A 13,221-nucleotide genomic window follows, 5' to 3' on the forward strand; every position below is an offset into this window, starting at 1 on the left:
CCAGCAACACTCAGGACAGTCAGTATGTAAATGGACGCGTTGCCTGGTGACCCGCAGGTTGCACTGTAAAGTTGGCTGAGCAAAAAATAAATCTTCAAAATCAGTGCATTTATACACATTCAACTCTAAATCACAGTTTGAAATAGAAGATTTTTTTAGAACTAGAACTCCTTTCCCTATCTGGCTGCAGGATATGAAAGTCACACGAATCAACAAAATTCCTGTTTTGTGGAAGCAAAGCTTTTTGTAAATAAGAAGGGGAAGAGGGATTAAAGGGAAGGAAGGGGAATGGGAAAAAAAATCAAGTTACATAATGTATAGGTATAAGCCCCCTACAATGAATGTGATCATTATGTATATCTAAAATGTACCAATAAGCCAGGCTTGGTGGCTCATGCCTATAATCCCAGCACTCGGGAGGCTGAGGCAGAAGGATCACTGTGAATTTGAAACCACCTGGGCTACAAAGTGAGCTCAAGGCCAGTCTGAAATGCATTTGAGACCCTGTCTCAAAAAGGCAAATAAATAAATACATACATACATAAAAATAAAATGAACCAGTAAGGTTAATTTAAAAAATTGCTATTCTGTTCAGTAAGTTTTGTGTAAAGCAGCTGGTTGAAAACTTTAAAGTGAATACAAACATTTCTCATTTAATGACTATGAAAGCCAGTTTGGGCCAAGGATACCTGGCTGCCTGGTAAGTGCAACATCCAGAGTTTGACAGCTGGTACCCAAAATCAAACAAACAAACAAAAAAACCCACCAAAAAAAAAGAAGAGGAGAAGGAAAAGAAGGAGAAGAAGAAAGCAAGTTCCTTACTTGGGCTCACTCAGCCCCTACAAGGGAATTCAAGGCCTCTTTTACAAGGTCACCTTCGCCCGATCTGTGTCCACCCACCTGAGCTGCTGGGGGTGTTCGTGGATCCCCACCACCCAGTAGTGGTCGGACTTCCCCTTGCAGTGCTCCCTGGTGTCACACACAGGCGTCCATGCGTTGTCCAGCCCTCTGTTTAGCATCCGAACGCAGCCTTCAGAGTCCACATAGCAGGGAGTACCTAGGAAATGGCAAAGAGCTCACTCAGAGGAACGGCCCCACCTCCAAACCACATACCCAGGCTCCACTGTCACCTCAAAAGCAAAAAACAAAAGGCAAATAATCCAAGACTGCTTTCTGTAAAACTTTCTGATGTGCACAGCTAAGAACTTAAGGAAGAAAACAACTGCAGGTGATGGGACAATTTGCGCAAATAAAGAGAAAAACAGTTTCAGTGAACACTGTGCCGCCAGTTAGAGCATAACTATTTTTAAGCCCTTTTCAAGAAACAAAATACAGATGAAGGCCCTCATTAAGGGACTGGGTCAGTGCCAGCAGCTGATACAAGGTGGTGACATGAAGAAAAACGCCTCTGTCACTTTTTTCTCCCTTTTCATTGCTGACCTTTCCGTTCCCAAGGCCGAGGTGAACAATTCTCAGGAAAACAAGGAGGCATCACTGCTTCCCACTCACTTTGCAAACGTGCTGGGCAAGCGATCTAAAGAGCCCTTTTCTGTATGTGGCTGCAGACCCTCCTCACCATGCAACAACCAGGGTCCCAGGGACTGCATCTGTCCGGGGAAGGAAAAGCTACCTAAATGGAAGCTGTTACTATGTAAGTACCGAGGATCCTATCCCAGCAGGAAACTGATCTAGAAATGACTCACACTCTCCAGACAGTCAGGTTTTCAGTTATACAGACGAGGGGCATGAATCTCTAGCAGCAGAGATACTCAAGGCCCTGAGAGATGGCTAACGGGTGCTCTAGAGGAAGGTCTTCCTCCCTGTCCTCAGATCGGGGTGTGGGCCACCAGAACAGGTGGACAGTGGAAACAGTGCATGAGTTACAAGTGTAACCTTTAATTTGCAGTGCTACTTTAAAAAGGACAAAAAGAAAAGTGAGCTTTTATCATGTGATCTATTTAATCCAGTATACCTAAAACATTCCCATTTAACATACCATCAGGATAAAAGAATTGAGATTCTTTCCTATTTCTTTTCTCATACTAAGTTTTTGAAATGCAGAGTATTTTATACTCACATCCTAAGTCACATTTCAGGTGCTCCTCAGCTACCTGTGGCTAGGAGTTAACATAGCGGACAGTACAGTACTGAAAATCTGCTAGTCTCTGTGCACAATCTGCTGGAAAAGGCACACCTTCACTATCAATTTACATCTCCTCCTCGCTATCTACCCAGTGAATGTACATAAGAAACAGCTCCCTCTCTGCAAGTCTTCGGAGATCTTCAACATAAAACAACGGCTGTTTTGTCTAACACCTGCATTTTCCAGCTCTGCCAACATTAAAATACAGCAACTTAAGTGTAAATACAGGCAGTTTATCTTTAAAGAAATTATAAATACAACAGGGAAGAGATTTTCCTCTTGAAAATTATCTTGAAAGAAATAAACCGGTCTTGCCTTCAGCCGAGAACCCGACCCAGGTCAGGTGGGCTCTCCTTGTGAGTGGAAGCGGCTCACCGCGCAGAATCTGCCTTTTCTTCTTCCCCAACTCTAACAGCTGAACTCCAAGACACTGATCTCCATCGAACCCAGTACCTAGAAAATGGAATATCCGTCAGGCATCCAAGGTTATTCAGCAACACTGCCATCTACATTCTCTTCTGAACCGATTGTGTGATAATGTAAATGAACTGGCACCACGAGGGGAGCAGGAACAGAGTAACACGGTACACGGACTGTGCATAGAACCTGGCTCTAAGTGGTCATTTCTTCACTCTGGAAATACTTAGAGAACTTCCTAGATAGGGGCACTGTTTTAGGCAAAGAGGCTAACCGGGTCACTGTTTGCAGGAAATTCATGGATGTGGAACGGGGGATTTAGCTCAGCAGTATAAGTGCCTGCCTGGCAAGCACGAGGTTGTGAGTTCGATCCCCGGCATCACAAAAAAAAAAAAAAGAAAGAAAGAAATTCAGGGATCGGTAGAAGACAGACAAATCAAAAGGCAGAAATAGGCCAGGGATATAGCTCAGCAGCTCAGCACCTGCCTGGCCAAGTACAAGGTCCTGAGTTTGACTCCTGATACCAAAATAAACCACCAAAAAAAAAAAAAAAAAAAAGAAAAGAGAAGCTGCCAGAGTTACATTAGTAAGGTGGTACAGAGTGCCTGGCAGATAGAAGGGCTGCTCTGGACAGAACAGTTAGGGGTGGCCATGAGGAGAAAGTAAAACTTGAGCCAGAATAGGAACTGTAACTTAGGCCCAGCAAAGCCAATGTGAAGGGAAGGAAGATCACGGTAGGCACAGGGAAAGCTTGAGGAGAAGTTGGCAGACAGGAACAAGGTGTCCGTCCAAAGAATACAAGGTGTCCGACAGGGCCAGCACATGGTGCTGAGGGAAAGCGGCCGGAGGAGGCTGGAGCAGCCAGCGGAGGTCAGGTGCACAGGACCTCGATCACCTTGCCGGCTGTGCTGACTCCGCCTGCTGTCCAGCAGCGAAGGAGAGCGGGGTGGAAGAGTGATGACGGGATTCATGTTTTGAAAAGGCCACCTGGCTGCCCCAGGAAGCACACACTGTGAAACAAAGGAGCCGGAGCTGGAAGACTAAGCAGAGAGCCCGAAGGTGCAAACACCCCGCAGGCTGGAGCAGGTATGAGCAGAGGAGACACTCTTCCCGGTCACACTCTGCTAGAGTCCAAGTCTGGAGGCCCAGGACAGGGGCCACTGACAGCCGTTTCCAACCCATGGACAGACGGATTGTTCTAAGGCCACGGTTTTTGGTAAACTCCCCAGAGCAGCATCTCAATCTCAATGCGTGGGTCTGGGTCATGATATCAATCAGAGTATTAAAGAATAAAGAGTAAAATGGGCCGGGAGACTTTTGTTGTTCCACTTGTGGACACGCACAAAGTGGCAGGGCAGAAGCTGTTTTCCCAGTGGCTAAGCTGTGCAAAGAGTGAAATACCCTGACCCTGACCACACCAGAGAGGAAGGGCAGATTCCAGCTAAATGACAGCACCAGGCGGGAAGGAGGAACCAGCAAAAAGGTGAAAAACAAGCTGTTAGGGAGGAAAAACACTGGAGATGAATGGCACAGAAACCAAGAGAATGAAGTGTTTTCTACAGAAATGCAAAGAAAAAGAAAACAGAAGCAGAAGAAGCAGAGAGATCTTCTGTAACCGAGACAAGGTCAGCCGAGTGTAGGGTGGGAACTGAAGACAGAAGAGGAGGTGAGAAAAAGCAGCAATCTTGGAAAAGCCACATGCCAGGCGGCTTTGGTCCTCACTCAGGGCTGGTTAATTTGTGAGGAATAAGCTCTTGTGGTCTTTCAGTGGGCTCGCTGAAAGGTAAGACTCACACATGGGAGCAATGAACCAGACTCCACCGAGGAGCCCCGCTGCAATCCAGTTCTGTAAGTAGGATATTCCCACTGGCACTGCTATTGGTAAATACAATAAAATCTCCACATTCAAAGGTCATTCTAGCTGGGCGTGGTGGCACCCGCTGTAATCCTTGTACAGGAGAGGCTGAGGCAGGAGGACCACTGCAAATTCAAGGCCAGCCTGGGTTACAAAGCGAGCTTAAGGCCAGCCTGAACTGCATAGCAAGACCCAGTCTCAAAAAGACCAAAAAAAAAAAAAAAAAAAAGAAAGGAAAAAAAAATCATGCTGATGCAAACACTAAATGCAAGAGGAGACACGGGATATAGTTTAGAACAAAAAAAGCAGCAACAACGAAACAAGTAATTTCCATTTTTCTTCAAATCATGGCAAATGATGAAGAACTGCAAAAAGGCCTACCTCTGTGATAAACGACGAACAGCTGCTCTCCATGTCCCGCCAGCGACACCACGGGCCCAGGGAGGCTCAAGACCTCTTTCTGAACGCCCCCGATGGTGAAGAGCCGCAGGAGCAGGGCGCTGGTGGCGGCAGCGGCCCAGCCCTGGCCCAGGCAGATGGCTTCAATGTCCTCGTTCGGGGGCATGTCTACCATCCACTCTTTGCTGGAGTCCCAAGAACTGAAGTGCAGGCAGTGAAGCTTGCTACAAGACGAGACAGATGCATTCCAACCCTCACATGTGGTGGTTTGTGTCTGTGAAAGCTAATCCAGCCACTAGGCCCTGGAGAGTGTTTTCCTGTGTGCACCACTCATTCAACTCCTTCCAGAAAGTCATTCTAGAAGGTCTTACAGTGACCCCTATGAAAACCATTAAGCAGGGTAACAACTGTCGAGAGTGACTGGATACTGTAAATGTTCGTAAAACCAAACCATACTTTTACAACACAGGAAGCACCACAATCAGGCTGGTTTTACCTATTTACATATATATATATATATGTATACACACACACACATGCAAACACTAAATGCAAGAGGAGACACAGGATATAGTTCAGAACAAAAAAGCAACAACAACGAAACAAGTAATTTCCATTTTTCTTCAAATCATGGCAAATGATGGACTGCAAAGAGGCCTACCTCTGTGAGGTAGTGTATATATATACACAGCAAATATATATATATACTTTTTTTTTGTCTTTTTGAGACAGGATCTCATTATGCAGTTCAGGCTGGCCTTGAGCTCACTTTGTAGCCCAGGCTGGTCTCGAACTCACAAAGATCCTCCCACCTCAGCCTCCCAAGTGCTGGGATTACAGGTGTGAGACATCATGCCAGGCTATACCTAATATATTTTGAGTTTCTTTACATGCTTTAGCAGGTACTTACACAAACAGATAGGTAGGTGTGTACACAAAATCATGACAGAAAAGCCTTGCATGCAGAATGTTTTTTTTTTTAAAGAAAAAATATTTCCAGGCTGGGGCTTTAGCTCAGCGGCATAAACGCCTGCCTTGCAAGCAGGCAGTCGTGAGTTCGATCCCTGGTACCGATAAAAAGAAAAAAGACAAAAAAAAAAAAAAAAAAAAAAAAAATTTCCTCTTTTGTTTTATATAGCTAGATTACCTTCTCTGGATTTCTTTTCTTGACGCACCTGATTACTTCTAATGTCTTTCTCATGATTTGAGATTAAAATCTTTCTGATGAGATATATTTGCTCAGCAGCCAGGGATTTAGCTCAGCAGTTAAGTGCCTGCCTGGCAAGTGTGAGGCTCTGAGTTCGATCCCCAGTTACCTCCCCTCCCCCTAAAGAAGACATGTATTTGCACCTCTCTGCTCAAAGTCTGGTCTGCAAACTAGTTGTGGGTCACCTGGGAACTCGCTGGAAATGCAGGACCTCAGGCCCTGCCTCTGACTTCCAACCGGAACCTAAACCCTACAGACTCCTGAGGGGCTGAGTGCCTGTCCAAGCTGGAGAAACACTGTACTGGGTCATCTTAATGTTTTAATTGTCTACCCCGTGTACACATTACCCAGGTGCTTATTAGTTACTGAATCGACTCAAACGTATTAAACTGGGACTGTGGCACAAGGGCAAGGTGCTTGCCTGTACAAATTTAACTACAAGACATGGGAGAGAACATCTTAGAGAAGTGTTTTTTTTTTTTTTTTTTTTTGTCTTTTTCCTTTTTATTGGTACGGGGATCGAACTCACGACTGTCTGCTTGCAAGGCAGGTGTTTATGCCGCTGAGCTAAATCCCTAGCCCCCTTAAAGAGGTTTTTAAAAGGTACTACTTTTGAATGCAGTAGTAACTCATCTACACATCAGACTGTATACAATATGTAATTTACAGTATATAAACTATGCCTCAACAAAATAAATATTTTTAAAAAGAAAAATTCAGAGCCAGAAGTAGTGGCACATGCTTGTAGGCTCAGCACTCAGGAAGCTGAGGCAGGAGGATCAGAGATTTCAAAGCCATTTTAAACCCAATAGTGAGTTCAAAACCAGCCTAGAAGCCAGCTGTGGTGGTGCTTACCTATTACCCCAGCACTCAGGAAGGCTAAGGCAGAAGGATCACTGCAAGTTCAGTGCCTGCCTGGGCTACATAGTGAGTTCAAAGCTGGCCTGAACTACATAGTGAGACTTTGTCTCCAGGCAAAAAAAAAAGACCACCTGAAATGAATAGACCCTGTCTCAAATAAACAAACAAACTTTGCCAGGTGCAGTGACAGGTGCATATAGTCCCAGTGCTTGGAAGGCTGAGGCAGCAGGATCACCAGGATTTCAAGGCCACCCCAGACTACACAGTGAGTTCAAGGCCAACCTGAACTACTTAGTAAGACCATGTCTCATAAAAACAAAATACGAAGAATTTTAAAAAGCAGAAGAGAACCTCAGACAGAAAGGTATCTGAAAGGACATACATTGAAGTTTTAATAGTGGTTACACCTGAGAGCAGACTCTCACCATGAACTTTCACTTTTTAGAAATTCCTTATTTTCTTATCAATGAGTGTATTACTCTTCAATAGCAGTATTTAATAGCAGTAACACTGACAATGTAAAAAGTAATCCCGTCTCCTGTGCACTGCAAGTGATGCATGTATCATTTTGCTATGCAGTTCAGGAGGTAAAGAGGGGCAACCAGGGCAGGAACAAACATCGTATTTTACTAGCTTCTGTGGCTGAAGCAGCAATTCTCCCTGGCAGTGCCCAGCTCTTCCCAGTGACCCTGTTTACCTTGCCAAGTCATCCATACTCTCGCATGCCAACAAGATAGCTTCGTGGGAGAGGTCCGCGACCGTGTAGTTCAAGCTGTTGGCAAGGTGTGTGGCGTGGTGCACGGAGGTGTCGTGGAACTCCACGTCAATGGCATTGTCCTGCTCGTCATTGTAGCAGCGGATGATTCCGACAGAGTTCCACACCTGCAAAGGTGGAAGGTGAAACGAATCTGAAAACAGAGCCTCCTCAAATCCGCAGGGCACCACTGTACAAAACCACAAGACTACCACTCAAACTGCATCGAGGTTTAATCAGGGAAGCTACGGCACCCAGTGGAACCGTAAGTAGTGTCAGACAGCAGGAGTAGCATCGGACCTAAGGTATACACATGCACATTGACCAGCAACTGAAGTGTTTCACATTTAAAATAAACTACACAACTATATTAAAAAAGTACTTTATAATGGGCTTCTGAAAAACCAAACCATTTAACTCCTCAAAAAAAAAAAAATTCACAATTTTATGTGTAATATGGACACAAATGACATCAGACACCTTTCGATTCCAACTAACTGGTTTACATTGTAGAATAAATGTGTATTTTAAAGCAACACAAATTGATACCACTTGCAAAACTATCTTCCTGATGTACACTACAGGTTTACACTAAATCCTAAAGTTTCTAGTAAAATTAGTACTGACATTTTCTTTATAGATACAATATATAATAAAAGTTTACGCTAACAGGTTAATAAAAATTATTAGTAATAAATACTAATAAAATTAATATATATTATGTGAAGGTTATTGATGGCAACAGTTTTATTAATATTAAGCACATCCTTAGTATATAGACCAGGTCCACACTTTTCAAAACAAGAAGACAGGGGCTGGGGACTTAGCTGAATGGAGTAAGCGCCTGCCTAGTTATGAGTTTGATCCCCGGTACCAAAAAAAAAGGTAAGATAAGACGACAGGCAACTCCTTAGAATAGGAAACCTCAAAAACCAACAAACAGAAATATTAAACTTTCAAAGTTCTCAAATCTGAGGCAAGTAACTGATCATTCAACAAATACATACTTAATGCCTTTAATGCCGTATCTTGTTCTAAATGCTAGGATATCAACTTAAAAAGCAAAACCAAGCCAGCGAAGAAGGACTGGAGACACAGCCCAGCAGTAGAGCAACCGCCTGAAACACACTGGGCCTCGCTCCCAGTACCACAAACGAAGGAAAGAATCCCAGCGCCTCTCTACCCTGATGGAATGGCACTTCAGGGCGGGGTCCTGCGGGGCCATTTCCCTGCCCACAGTACTCATCTCTGTCCTTCTAAAACACCACACAGGAAGTTGCCTGCGAACACCTTCTACAGTGTTCTGGAATCACCGTGACTTTGTATATGGAAACGAAGGTACTGTGAGGAGGAAGGTTTGCAAGGATGGCTATAAGACAGTCATTTATTTAGGTCATCATGGCATTTTTCCCAGCAGAATTTTATTCAACTGATTTTCAATCATAATGTTGAAATGAGATTAAAACAATGAGTGAAACCAACTGTAAGATTATAATGAAATAAAATGGAGCGGGCCATTTCATCAGGGTTTTAAAAAAATACTTCGTTTTTTGGGGGGGTTACCAGGGATCAAACTCACAACCTCATACTTGCCAGGCAGGGGCTTGTGCTGCTGAGCTATATTCCTGGCCCTAAAAACATTTCTTATCCCATGAAATAGCACATAGAGAAACTGCTGGAGGGAGACAGGACAGTGAAATTCGGGTCCTGGACGCACCATGAACCTGTGGGTGAGGTAGGCGGGTGTGGACCCCGGCTGGAATGGCCTCTGCCGGGGAGTTGGCCTGGGCCCGTCCCACAGTGGCCTCTGGGATGCTGCTGGTGGCAGGCCACGCAAGTTGCCTGTGTGGTCCTCTTCCTCCTCTCTGAGAAGCCCGGACTTCAGTCCTGCACCATCTGTAACATGAACGGGAGAGCACTATGGACACAGGTGAGCTGAGCGAAGAAATGGCAAGCCCTCCATCGCCCCTGGTGACAGTGGCAGTGACAGCAATGCACTCCACCCTCTGCGGCCTCACTGCAGAGAGAGAGGGAGACCAAGGCGGCAGCACTGGTCCAAATCAGCAGCCACTGCGTGCCCAAACTACAGATGCTAACCGTGGTCAATGGCGACCCCTGCACAGGTGGTGCTGGGAGTGGAAGGAGAAGTGTACAGAAAGACATGGTTGGCAGGAAAGTGCTCGGGCAGTGCGTGTCCTACAAGCTGGGCCGCTCGACTCTCACCAGAACCCAGCTGACACGGTCCTGTGGCCCACGATGTGTGCCCACTCTCAGTGGGAATGAAGTCACTTAAGAGCTGAGTTTGTTACCAGTGAGAAAAATTTGAGCTTTCCAGCAAAACTCTGAAAACTGGAAAACCTGTATTTGCTCTCATGAGCCTGACAACAATCAAACATGTAAAAACTTTTTTTTGGTACCACAAATTGAACTCACAACCTTGTGCTTGCCAAGCAGGCACTTATGCCACTGAGCTAAACCCCCAGCCAAACATTTAAAAACTTGATGAGGTCAGTGACAATGATTTACATGAGGAAATGAAACAGGATGAATTCGAGGAAGGCCATGGACTTCAGTGAACCATTATCTTCCAAAGCACCACTGCACAGCAAAAAGCAAATAAGCAGAAATACAATCCATTCTAAGTTCAACCAACCAGTGGACTTCAGAGTAACAGAGCAGAAGTTCAGACTCCACAGTACAGTACTCTCTAGGAAACTGCCATTACCAGGTGTATGGCACACACCTGTACAGCCACTCAGAGGCAGAGGCGGGAGGATCACAAGTTCGAGGTCAGCCTGGGCAACTGAGCAGCACTCTTAGATTACCTCAAAATAAACAGGGCTGGGGCTGTAGCTCAGGGGTAGAGCACCTGCCTGGGTAGGACATAGGGAGACAGACAGAGACAGGAGGAGGGGGGATAAGAGGAGGAGGAAAGGAAAGAACAGCCAGCAGGTGGAGGGTACACACATCAGCTCAGTTCGGGGAAGTATCACAGCCTGTCAGTAACTCCCTGAACAGGCTACCTAAATACTTCTCCTTCATGAATTTCACAGTCGTGTGAGGTCGAACTTTCTTCAGGCAAAACTGATCCATGGCAACAAATTTAATCCACAAAATGAGACAATGCTGGTGTATCCTGTGACAGACATCACAAGCACTGCAAGGCCACGCCTCACTTTCTGTTTTCTGTGAAAACATACTCAGGTTTACCTGAGTTTCTATGTAATGTCTAAATATTTTTTTAAGTTTCTCCACTTCAATTTCTAATATAGTAAATAAAAAAGATATTGCTACATTACATAAACAAATGTTCTCTGGAGGCCTTCAGGATGTTTTTTAGAGTAAACTGCTCCTAAAACCAAAACATTCAAACAGGGCATGGTGGCTCACACCTATAATCCCAGCACTCAGGAGGCTGGGGCAGGAAGATCACTTGAGTTCGAGACCAGCCTGGGTTACAAAGTGAGCTCAAGGCCAGCCTAAATTGCATAGTGAGACCCTCTCTCCAAAACACACACACACACACTGAAGCCTGCTGGATCCAGAAACAGTGTGATTTCAGCGCAGGATGAACTTACTATGTAGCCCAGGCTGGCTTTGAACTCATGGTGATCCTCTTGCCTCAGCCTCCTGAAAGCTGGGGTTACAAGTATATGCCACTAACCCTAGCTCAAAACTTTTCTTTTTAAACAACTTTTTTATGGTGACACTTTATTTGGTAATGGTCAAATGTGTTATTTTTTCCATTTAAGTTGTCTTAACAGGTAATCTTTGAAGGTTTCAAATTATAATCGCATGTTAACAGATACAGTATTATTCTGCTTATTTCTCTTTGAGTTAGTTTGGCAACTTGCATCTGAGTAAGTTTGTCCATTTCATCTACGCTGAGGAATTTGTGAAGACAAACTTGTTCGTATTTCCTCTCATCTTTTGGTATCAGCAGCACTGCTGTCTCACAGAAATGGGTGACACACATAAACTGTCTAGTAGCCCTTTACTCTCACAGTTAAAAATAACACACTGCATTTACAGCACTCTTTTTTGTGTGTGTGCCGAGGATTGTACTCATAACCTCGAGTTTGCCAAGCAGGGGCTTACGCCACTGAACTAAACCCCCGGCCCTGGTATTATCTTTTCAACACGTACTCAATATAAAAAGTTGGCTGTGCTGTTGTGCATTCTTTTTCTCATATTATCTTTAAAGTCCTACCTGGTTTCACTTTACACTTAGAGCACATTTCAATCTGAGCTAACGTCACTGAACAGCTCCCCGCCACATGGACTGCCCACATCTACACGATCAAGGACACAGCCTTGATTTGTTCCTTATTAATCATGTATCTTCTCTTCATCACTTATGATAGTTATCCGTTTCATTGATCTTTACAAGGAAACAGCTTCAGGTTTTGATGATTGCACAGTTCTTCCAGCGTCACCTTTATTGACTTTTGCTCTTTTCTTATTTCCTTCCTCCTTGTTTGGAATTTGACTCCTTTTTCTAGTCTGGTAAAGCTGAAAGGTTATACAACATTAAACTTCTGTTTTGAGTCAGGGCTCCCTATGTTCAAGGCTCGCCCTTGAACTCACTATATCTCCCAGGCTGGCCCTGAACTCAGTGATCCTCCTGCCTCAGCCTCCAGAGTGCTGGGGATACTGATGTGTGCCACTATCCCTGGCTGGAAATTTTCTGACATAAGGATTCAATATGATTGATTTTCCTTGGTATTGTTAGCTACATTCTACAAGTAGAATAATGAATAACACTTTTAATAAAAAACTGAAAATATTAATCAACCAGGTAGAGTATCACATGCAAAAACCTAAGTCGTACCTACTGAATTTTCATCATCTTCTAGGATGTGGTTTCGCTGTCGAGGGTGACCTGAGGCCACCATGAGATCATCGTCATCCTCATCGTTTGTAATCCCTCTCGGAAAAGAGGAGATCCCCACTGCGTTGTCATCTAGAAAACCTCCCGCATCACCTTTATCGTCTCCATCGAACAGGTCATCGTACTCCTTTTCCACGCTGCTAGGGACCTCGAATAAAGAGATTAACAAAACTTAGGAATTATTAAGTAAGCTTCCTGGACAGACTTAACTACTCAATGGACAATCTTTTTCTTTTCTTTTTTTTGGGGCAATCTTTTTCTAACTGTTCAGGGTAGGGACCCAACCCAGGGCCTCACACATGGAAGGAACACGTTCTACCACTATCTACATCCCCAGCCCCAAAGGCCACCTTTTGATATGCATTTATAAATTCTGTCAGACAAATGCCTCAGAGAGAAGTATAACTAGAAAACATATTTATAAAGACTGTATTTACATTTCTGGAATAAGATTCAGTCCTTATTTTAAATGGCTTGTGGTCGGTGCCAGATGTGGAAGCAAATTTACAGTACACGCCAAAACAGAAGACAGGAGTTTATTCCTCGTGTCATTCCCCAGCACAGAAGCTACCCTGCGTTACTAACGAAGTCAGTCTGAAGTCTCTCACACTGTAAGACACTGTCTTACCCACTTTCACTTGGCATAAGACACTACTCAGGAAAGAGACACTTGCTCTTTGCAATCCCGGTTAAA

The 13,221-nt window shown here is 44.4% G+C and overlaps 1 protein-coding gene across 2 annotated transcripts in view; it reads right to left on the reverse strand.

Moving 5' to 3' along the window:
* Wdhd1 (WD repeat and HMG-box DNA binding protein 1) overlaps positions 1-13,221 on the reverse strand; it is a 50,324-nt gene that overhangs the window by 19,611 nt on the left and 17,492 nt on the right. The window contains exons 11-16 of one of the 2 annotated variants that reach the window (XM_063247944.1): positions 12,468-12,675; positions 9,354-9,532; positions 7,580-7,764; positions 4,797-5,014; positions 2,459-2,596; positions 901-1,057 (exon numbers count right to left, since the gene is read on the reverse strand). In XM_063247944.1, coding sequence (XP_063104014.1) covers positions 901-1,057; positions 2,459-2,596; positions 4,797-5,014; positions 7,580-7,764; positions 9,354-9,532; positions 12,468-12,675 — 1,085 coding nt within the window. Of the gene's footprint in view, positions 1-900; positions 1,058-2,458; positions 2,597-4,796; positions 5,039-7,579; positions 7,765-9,353; positions 9,533-12,467; positions 12,676-13,221 lie in introns of both variants that reach the window. The other variant, XM_003471838.5, reaches the window with a different exon arrangement.

The sequence above is a fragment of the Cavia porcellus genome, unplaced genomic scaffold (assembly GCF_034190915.1).
Source record: "Cavia porcellus strain 051 isolate PalLab524CR breed Dunkin Hartley unplaced genomic scaffold, mCavPor4.1 scaffold_1, whole genome shotgun sequence".
Classification (NCBI taxonomy): domain Eukaryota; kingdom Metazoa; phylum Chordata; class Mammalia; order Rodentia; family Caviidae; genus Cavia; species Cavia porcellus.